The sequence below is a fragment of the Notolabrus celidotus genome, chromosome 18, assembly GCF_009762535.1.
Source record: "Notolabrus celidotus isolate fNotCel1 chromosome 18, fNotCel1.pri, whole genome shotgun sequence".
In the NCBI taxonomy this organism is placed as follows: domain Eukaryota; kingdom Metazoa; phylum Chordata; class Actinopteri; order Labriformes; family Labridae; genus Notolabrus; species Notolabrus celidotus.
The window spans coordinates 29784042-29793829 of NC_048289.1; the positions used below are offsets into that span (position 1 = coordinate 29784042).

Here is a 9788-nt window from a genome sequence, read left to right on the forward strand (position 1 = left end):
ATTCAAGGGAAAAAAGTATATTTTTGTGGTAAGGTTATTTTTCTGAAGTTTATGCGTAAGGGGGTCTGTCTGTCTGTCTGTCTGTCTGTCTGTCTGTCTATCTATCTATCTATCTATCTATCTATCTATCTATCTATCTATCTCTCTCTCTCTCTCTCTCTCTCTCTCTCTCTCTCTCTCTCTATCTCTCTATCTATCCATCCATCCATCCATCCATCCACCCATCTATCTATCTATCTATCTATCTATCTATCTATCTATCTATCTATCTATCTATCTATCTATCTATCTATCTATCTATCTATCTATCTATCTATCTATCTATCTATCTATCTATTTAAATTAATTCATGCAGTTTCGTTTCCCGCCTGTAGGTGGCAGCAGAGCGCCTTTGCTGCGTGGATCACAGTAGTTGTAACAGTAGAAGAAGAGTTTGATGGTAGGCGCGTTGTTGTGTCCCTGCTTCCTTCAGTGATCGATGTTGTTGTTTTATACTGAACACAGCTGACAGGTAAGGAGCTGGAGCTCGGGTTAATTATGTCTCTATGATTAAGATCTCTGAGTTCCTTTGTTTAAAATGTCTAACGACATGTTTTATTCTGGATAAGCTAGCATCACAGTTAGCATCATCCTCATTGCTTATCCATAAAGAACGGTTTGGCCTGTTAGCTAGAGAGGAGGAGGCTAGCTTCAAGACCAGTCTTAGATTAGTTTTGCAGCAGTAAGTCGGAAGAATATCAATATTGCTGCATATACAAAACTCATTTAAGGCTTCTTTCTCAGTATAAGCTATTTACATTGATGCTGATATAAACTGTGTACTATCTAGGACCCTCTCCTCCTCTCTCCTGAATGAAGTGTGTTGTCATTCCAGCTTCCTGAGCCATGAGTGAGTTCAGGATCCACCACGATGTGAACGAGCTGCTCAGCCTGCTTCATGTCCGAGGAGGAGATGGAGCAGAGGGCTACATAGATCTCCTGCAGAAGCACAGGACCCCCTATGTGACCACTACAGTGTCTGCTCACAGTGCTAAGGTGTGTATGATGACACAGTTAGGAGGGATGCAGAGGCACAACAAACTGGACTGATGTTTTTCTATCAGATATACCTGAAACTTTTACCATTAGAAATTAAGTTTTGAATAATCGATTAATTGTTTAATAATAACAAATCGAATGGGACTTTTATCTCCTCTTTATAATATATTTTTGCAGAGATCTCCTTATTGCTTCTCTTTTAAAACCACTTCTTCTTGAAAAACTATGACTGGCGTTTTTTTAAATTTATTTTTAATTATATTTATATATTTTCATAGACTGTGAAACCTACACACATTTATTTATTTATTTTTATTTTTTATCTAATTTATTCATTTAATTTATTTGTTTATTTTTATTTTATAGTATTTTATATTTTTGTTTTTATTTATTTTTATCTTTATTTGTTTGTTTGTATTTTATTTGTTAATTTTTATTTATTTGTTGTTTTTTATTTTTATTTTATTTATTTGTTTATTTATTTTTATTTCATTTTATTTAATATTTTATTTAAAATGTATGGATGAATGTGTGGCCCTGTGTCACCCCTCTTTAATTTACTTTTTCATTCTCTGTCATAATATTTAATTTTATATTATTTCTGTAGCACGGTCTTAGTGATATGTTAATATTTCGTGTTGGATGGCGATGTCATCTGATGTGAGAAAAATCAATACAATAAATATCACAAAAAATTAATGTATTTTTGCTTATGAAAAATAAATTTATAACATCATGATTTTCTCCTGATATTTTCTTTTGTTCATCATTTTTAGGTCAAGTTAGCAGAGTTCTCTAAAACCCCCGAGGACTTCTTAAGAAAGTACGAGGAGATCAAATCCAAAAATGTCAGAAACCTGGACCCTCTGCTGTATCTACTGTCCAAACTCTGCGAGGATAAAGAGGTAACACTTACTGTCTCAGCAGCTTACTTTACACCTTGTTTATTCATTACATTTCCCCTTCATGTTAGACTTCTATCACACGACCTGTAATCACATCTTTTCATTGTGTCTTCATAGACACTCCAGTGTCTGCAGCAGAATGCCAAAGAACGGTCCGAGTCCTCAGCAAACACGACATCAACCACAACCACCAGTTACTCTCTGCCTCAGACCAGTACCAAGATGTCCATGCAGGAGCTGGACGAGCTCAGGAAGAAGCTTGGGAATGTGACGGCCAGCTCCAACGCACCTCTGGTGAGCTTTCTTTTCTTATGTATAGAAGTCTGACTGAAAGGTTGGCTGTGAATCTCTCAGATGAGTTGGAGTTGATAAAAAGAAGAAACACACTCTAGCTCCCTTTTGACTTCATCTTCCATCACCTAATTGAGAGCAGAGATGCGATATATCTACGTTAGCATGCATTGGCGTTCTTCCATCCAGATACTCCATGATTAGATGCTTCTGCACAAAACATGCAGGTCTCCTAAAACTTCAATCACAGATGAAGCAGCCCCTGGTTTTCTTACCTTTATCAGATGAAAGCCGGAACAGAAAATCCCTCTGTTTACGTCCTTGCTTGTTTTTCACTGATCTCTCTTTGTGATTTCTGTCTGCAGCCGGCTGAAGTCACACGGAAGATGCTCAGGGACAAACACAACAAGAAGAACCCGACTCAGCCCAACCCCGTGTTTCCTAACTGGGTGTATGAACGCCCTGCTCTCCTCGGAGACTTCATCATCAGCCCGACTCCTCCAGGAGATCCTCCTGTGTCCGTCGGTAATGACAGCTCTAAGACACAAGCCTCACATATATATTAATGGTTGGTAGTGTTTGTATTAAATCTCACCCGTGCTTAGGTACGATGCCCCCGGCTGCTCAGGAACAAGCTCTGGTGGAGGATCTGCTGTTTGTCCTGGTGGGAGTGGACGGACGAGACATCACAGCTCAGCCTGTGCTCGGGAGACAGAACCGCTCCTTCATCGTCGACTCCACGCTGGACATGTCGGTCAAAGAGCTGGTGAACAGAATATTACCCGTGGCCTCGTATTACTCCACCATCACACGGTAAGTCATCTTTAAGACACCGCAGCTCATCCGTGTTCACATTCAGGACTGATCGGACGACTGATCAGACGGTTCTGTGTTTGTCCTCCAGCTTCATCGAGGAGAAGTCGTCCTTTGAGTACGGTCAGGTAAACCACGCACTCACAGCAGCGATGAGGACTCTGATGAAGGAGTACCTGATTCTGGTGACTCAGCTGGAGCACCTGCAGCGTCAGGGCCTTCTGTCTCTGCAGAAACTCTGGTTTTACATCCAGCCCACCATGAGGACCATGGAGATCCTGGCCTCCATCGGTAAGAGTCTGATCACAGTCTACTGGGCCTTTGGGTTGTGTTCCTGCTCCGTTTCAGATCTGGCAATCCAATGTCTCAGCAGCAGATACACTAGACTTGCATTTTTGCCGGGTCATGATGCATCAATTAGCACCGAGCAGATGGAGCGGGACAGGAAGTCAGGTTTTAATTGATATTTTAACTAACTTGTTTTTCTATCTCTGCAGCGTCCTCGGTGGATAAAGGAGAGTGCATGGGCGGGTCGACTCTGAGTCTTCTTCATGATCGAACCTTCAACTACACCGGAGACAGCCAGGCTCAGGAGCTGTGTCTCTACCTCACCAAAGCAGCCAGCGTCCCTTACTTTGAGATCCTGGAGAAGTGGATCTACAGAGGCATCATCAAAGACCCGTACAGGTAACACCACCTGTTAAACCTCACGATGACAAAACAAACTCATCTAGCTTTGTTTGAAACCTGGTGTGATGTTTGTTTCTGCGTCCTCTCAGCGAGTTCATGGTGGAGGAGCACGAGCTGCAGAAAGAGAAAATCCAGGAGGACTACAACGACAAGTACTGGGATCAAAGATACACAATCGTGCAACACCGGATCCCCGCCTTTCTGCAAAAGATGGCCGACAAAATCTTAAGCACAGGTAGGAACAGAAAACAAAAGGATAAACTGTTTATAAGAGCTTTTATTACACAGATGGTTTCATCCCCGCCTCTTTCACTTCACAGGGAAATATCTGAATGTGGTGCGGGAGTGCGGCCGGGATGTGACGTGTCCTGACGCTAAGGAGGTCCTGTACACCCTGAAGGAGCGGGTGTATGTGGAGCAGATCGAGAAGTCTTACAACTACGCCAGCAAGGTGCTGCTGGCCTTCCTCATGGAGGAGAAGGAGCTGGTGTCTCGCCTCAGGTTAGTGGAAGAGACAAGGATCAGGATCTAAAAGCAGAAGTCTCTCTTCTGTTTGAAGTCTTCTAGTTCAGGACAGGACTTGCAGGATGTAGCGACTTCATAATTCATATTTTTTACCTTTCTTGTTTTCATTAGATCAATCAAGCACTACTTTTTGATGGACAAAGGGGATTTCTTCGTACACTTCATGGACCTGACGGAGGAGGAGCTAAAGAAACCGGTGGACGACATCGTTCCTCCCAGACTGGAGGCCCTCCTGGAGCTGGCTCTGAGGATGAGCACGGCCAACACTGACCCCTTCAAAGACGACCTCAAAGTGAGACAAAGAGAGCGGTCGCACATCTAGTCCTTCTTCTCTACTTCCAGATACATCTCATGATATATCCCCTCTCTTCTTCTCTGCACAGATTGACCTGATGCCTCATGACGTCATCACTCAGCTGCTGCGGGTTTTGGCGATCGAGACCAAGCAGGAGAAATCCATCATTAACGCGGACCCGACAGACGCAACGCTCACCGGACTGGAGGCTTTCTCCTTTGACTACATCGTGAAGTGGCCGCTATCGCTCATCATCAACAGGTTTGGATTTAATTCAGTGAGACGTCACGAGAGGAAATGTTGACTCTGTGTAGGCTGAGGAGATTCTCTTTATCCTTAAAAACAAATAGAAGCCTCAGACGATCAAGACTCAAACAACCAGAGGTGGGCACAGTTCATCACAAATTGAACTCTGTTAATTTGTTAATAAAGATGTTAACTTTGACAACAGTTAATCTGATCCAAGTCCAGTAAAAGATTTAATCCAAACACATTAAATCCATAAAGATCCACAGATTACTTCAGATCTATAAAGGCTGTGGCAGAGTTTGGATCCTTCTTCTTCCTCAGGTAAACAAATGGACTGCAAGCCTTCATTGTCAGTCAGTGGCCCACTGGTTCCACCTAGTGGAGAGAAGTTTGAACATCTCTCATAAAGTCTCCCCTCTTCATGGCAAGATGTTAAAGAAAACAAAATGAAATGAAAGTTAAAGGTTTAAATCCTCATTTTTCAATTTAGTGTCCAGATTAAAGATTAAGAAAAAGTCATTAATAAATGGACGTTTGCCATGATCTGCCAACAATCAAGTAAAAACAAATATTGATAAAAGAAACATCACAATTCTTGCATTGACTCACTTTAAATTGAGTTTTAATGGTTCAAATCTCAAACAAATACGGTCATGTCTGTCATTTATTTTAGGGATGTAAATTAGAGGAAGTATTTTCCGGGATCGATCTTTGGAAATGTTAACGATCAATAATCGATTAATCCTTTAAAAAACAAAAAAAACATGGACGTTTCTGTCAAACACAATGCCAAATGCCTTTTTCCCTTAAATGAAATTTTCCTTCACGACACAATGTATATAACTGACTGTATTGAGCTACGGATCATATTGAGGCATACGAAATGTTCAACACGCTGAATATCAACATGTGGAGCAGGTTTATAAAAATAACCTCCAGCTCCTGCAGTCACATGCCAAAGTGTCCTTGAGTAAGACACTGAACCCCAAATTGCTCCCTCTGTTGTTCAGAGGTGTGTGAATGTGTACAAATGAGATCAACTAACACTGATGGTCCCTCACTACATAGCAGCCTCTACCATCAGTGAGTGAATGGGTGAATGTGGTGAGTAGTGTAAAAGCGCTTTGAGTGGTCAGAAAGACTAGAAAAGCGCTATATAAGTACAAGTCTATTTACCATTTACCAGACTTACAGTGATAAAAGTGAAGGCTCAGACTTCAAGAAGGGAACTGAACAGAAACATATTTCAGACTCTCAGTGTCCAGTTTTCTGTCTACTTGTTCTTATTGAGAAAAGTAAGCATGTGAATGTGGTCAGGTGTCAGCCGGGAGCGCAACCAGGTCATAATCAGTCCGGCGGTGGAGAAAGAAAGCACTCGTGGAGACCTGTCACTCAGCTGCAGCCCCCAGCTGAGCGTCTCCACTGAGAGCAACACCTTCAGTCAGCTGATTCACATCCAAACATGCTTTAAACTGAAAACACCTCCCTGAGAGCTGAACCAAATATGAGACCAGAAAATCTAAACAAAAAAATGTGTTCGAGTAAGTTCTTAACAATCAACTAATCCATACTTGATGTAATGTAACATCCCTAATTTCTTTGTATTTCTATAATCCAGGAAAGCCCTCACAAGGTACCAGATGTTGTTCAGACACTTGTTTTACTGCAAACACGTCGAGCGGCTGCTGTGCAACGTGTGGATCAGCAACAAAGACTTCAAGCAGTACTCCATACGCTCTCCAAAGTGGTGAGATGAAGTGGAAGTATTAGAGTTCTTTACTAAAACTCACACAGCAGGATGTCCTCACTCTGTCCCCACTGTCTGACCGCAGGTTTGCTGCAGCGTTCGCCCTCCGACAGCGCATGCTCAACTTTGTGCAGAACATCCAGTACTACATGATGTTCGAGGTGATGGAGCCCACCTGGCACATCATGGAGACCAACCTGAAAACAGTGAGTGCCCTGTTTATGTATGCAAATGAGACACACAGGTGGGGATGAGGATCAGCACCTTGAAGTCTGAGGCCAGACTGGTGCTCAGTCAGAAAAGGGTGGCTTGCCCACTCCGGGTCTGAGGAGAGTCTTTACCCCAAGTGGAGGAGTTTTAGTATCTTGGGGTCTTGTTCACGAGTGAGGGGAAGACCCTGCAAGATTGACACACGGATCGGGCGGCATCTGCAGTGATGTGGACGCTGTACCGGTCTGTCGTGGTGAAGAGAGAGCTGAGCCAGAAGGCAAAGCTCTGGATTTACTGGTCAATCTCTAATCCAACCCTCACCGATGGTCACGACCTGTGGGTAGTGACCAAAAGAACAAGATCGCCAATACAAACAGCCGAAATGAGCTTTCTCCGCATAGTGTCTGAGCTAAGCCTTAGAGAGAGGGTCAGGAGCTCAGACATACAGGAGAGGCTCAAAGTAGAGCCGCTGCTCCTCCACATCCAGAGGAGCCAGATGAGGGGGTTCAGGCATCTGGTCAGGATGCCTCCCGGATGTCTCCCTGGGGAGGTGTTTCAGGCATGGGAGGAGGCCACAGGGAAGACCCAGGACACATTTGCGAGATTATATCTCTCAGCTGGCCTGGGAACACCTCAGTATCCTCCCAGAAGAGCTGGTGGAAGTTACCAGGGAGAGGAGTGTCTGGGCTTCCCTGATGAGACTGCAGAGGTGGATGGATGGATGGATGGATGGATGGATGGAGACACACAGGTGTCAGATGAAATGCCATCATGTGTTTCTGGTTCTGACCTTTTTCTTCTTCTTTCTTTTCCAGGCGTCAAACATTGATGATGTCCTCTGCCATCACACCAGCTTCCTGGATAACTGCCTGAAGGACTGCATGCTGACAAACCCGGAGCTCCTCAGGATCTTCTCCAAACTCATGACCGTCTGCCTCAAGTTCACAAACTGCATGCAGGTTGGTTAACCCGTCAACGTTTGGTTTAATGTGAGAGGGAGCTTTGCAAATCAATGAGTAGATGTGGTAAAAGGTAATGTGAGAATAAGCCAGGATACTTCTTGTAATAACCAAGTAAAGAAGTAAAAGAATTATACACAGATACTACAAACAAGCAGGGTGTAAATTTGTATATTTTCTCTTTGTTCTCGCAGCGTCTCACTCAGAGTATGAGGTTAGAGCGTCTCTCTCTGGAGCAAGGCACCAGGGACGGGGCTCCCGCCCTGAGCGAACATGCGGAGGAGGCGGAGAAGAAGAGACTCACCACAAAGGTATTCAAACATCCCGATGATCTGCAGATATCAGAGGAGTAAACGTTTCCTACTCTGACCGTCAGGAATGTAAACATGTTGCAACCAGAAGTGTTTACAACTGGCGCACAAACACAATGTGCCTTTTTGAGCATGTTTTGATTCTGCTGCAGATTCTGTCCGAGTACGTGGACGCCCTGCAGTCGGACTCAAACTTCGAGGTCACCATCAGTAAGTTCGACAGTAACTTCAGCATGCTGCTGCTGGACCTGCTGGACAAGCTGAGCATCTACAGCACCAACGACTGTGAGCACAGCATGATCAGCATCATCTACAGGTAACACTGCGTTCAAACAAATCCACTTATTCAGGATGAAAATAATAAATTATACATCACTGAGTCTGTTTTTATGATTTCACAGGCTGGATTTTAACGGGTTCTACACGGAGCGCCTGGAGAGGATGGCCATAGAGCGCAGTCAGAAAGCAGCAGCGTAGCATATTATATATCTGTCACCATGCAATAAAGAAATCCTCTCTTGCCTGTCTATTTCTCAAACCTCAACTTCATTACAACACAAACACCGGCTGTGGAGTCAGAGATCAGAGGTGTTGCTTCTGTGTGTATATTATATATTATGAACTGTATGAAATTTAAAGTCTAATGTTTGCAGCGTCATTTCAAAGCTTCAAATTGAACATTTTAAGAGATGTGTAAGTAGTAAGTTTATTCTGCTCTGAAGTGTAAGTCATGGCACTCATAATGGGTAACTTCTTGCACCTGTAAAATGAAAATGTATGTTTGTATTCATTAAAACAAGACTTTACTGACTGAATCTGGACTCTTGACCTCTACACTTTATTTATTATATATGTTTATTTGAATTTTTACACATTATATACAGAAGATCAAAGTAAACAATTTAGGCAAGTGATGTTTTTCTCATATAAGAAAAGAAAATAACAGGGTTCCCACGCGTCCTGGAAAACCTGGAAAACAGTTGACTAGTTTTCCAGTCCTGGAAAATGGGAGAAAAAGTAAAATGTCCTGGAAAATCCTAGAAAAAGTAAAATGTCCTGGAAAATTATTCCAACATGACTACGTGCGACCTGACAAGGTTAAAAAAAACATCCCCATTCAACATTTGTGGCCATTTTTGTCATTCAGTTCTATTTAGGTCAATTTATGCACTGGTCCTCTGATTATTAACATTATTTATTTATTTCAGTGAGGCAGCTTCCAGAGTCCTTTGCTGGCTCTTTAGTTTTTTTCTTAGCTCATTTTATATTTTTTGAGAAAAGAGAAAGCTGAGATGAGAGATGGCCATCATTGTTACTTGGTTGCACTAATAAAGTGCTTTACATCTGTGGTTGCATTGTTCTATAATTAATTTACTATCATTTTTAAGCATGTAGGAGATGATTTCATGGATAGCCATAGACTGCTCATCTTTCAATGCAGACTTCCACTGAGAGGAACATATTATTAGACTATTTAGGAACTATATTAGGAACTCATTTTAGACTGTCATAGCAGCTTGATCATCACTGGAAATGTCCTGGAAAATGATCTCTGGAAAAGAGTGGGAACCCTGAAATAAGTAGATAAGTGAATGAATGAAAAACAAATTAATAAATGATAATAATTTAGAATAAAGAAGTAAAAAATAGTGGAAATACAATTAAATAAATAGGTTAATATTCAACAAAATAAATAATTAATACCTGATTTTTTTTGTTTGGCTTTATATTTTTTGCAACTCTGAAAAATACATG

The 9788-nt window shown here is 42.1% G+C and overlaps 1 protein-coding gene across 1 annotated transcript; it reads left to right on the forward strand.

Moving 5' to 3' along the window:
- Positions 1-378: 378 nt before the first annotated feature.
- Positions 379-8848, forward strand: tubgcp2 (tubulin, gamma complex associated protein 2). Its single transcript, XM_034707341.1, has 18 exons — positions 379-511; positions 875-1035; positions 1815-1943; positions 2061-2237; positions 2600-2759; positions 2840-3047; positions 3139-3338; positions 3545-3734; positions 3827-3972; positions 4058-4238; positions 4374-4554; positions 4646-4818; positions 6425-6553; positions 6639-6759; positions 7579-7722; positions 7917-8033; positions 8186-8349; positions 8435-8848. The coding sequence occupies exons 2-18, from the start codon at positions 886-888 to the stop codon at positions 8508-8510; spliced, it is 2646 nt and encodes an 881-aa protein (XP_034563232.1). The 5' UTR covers positions 379-511; positions 875-885; the 3' UTR covers positions 8511-8848.
- Positions 8849-9788: the final 940 nt, after the last annotated feature.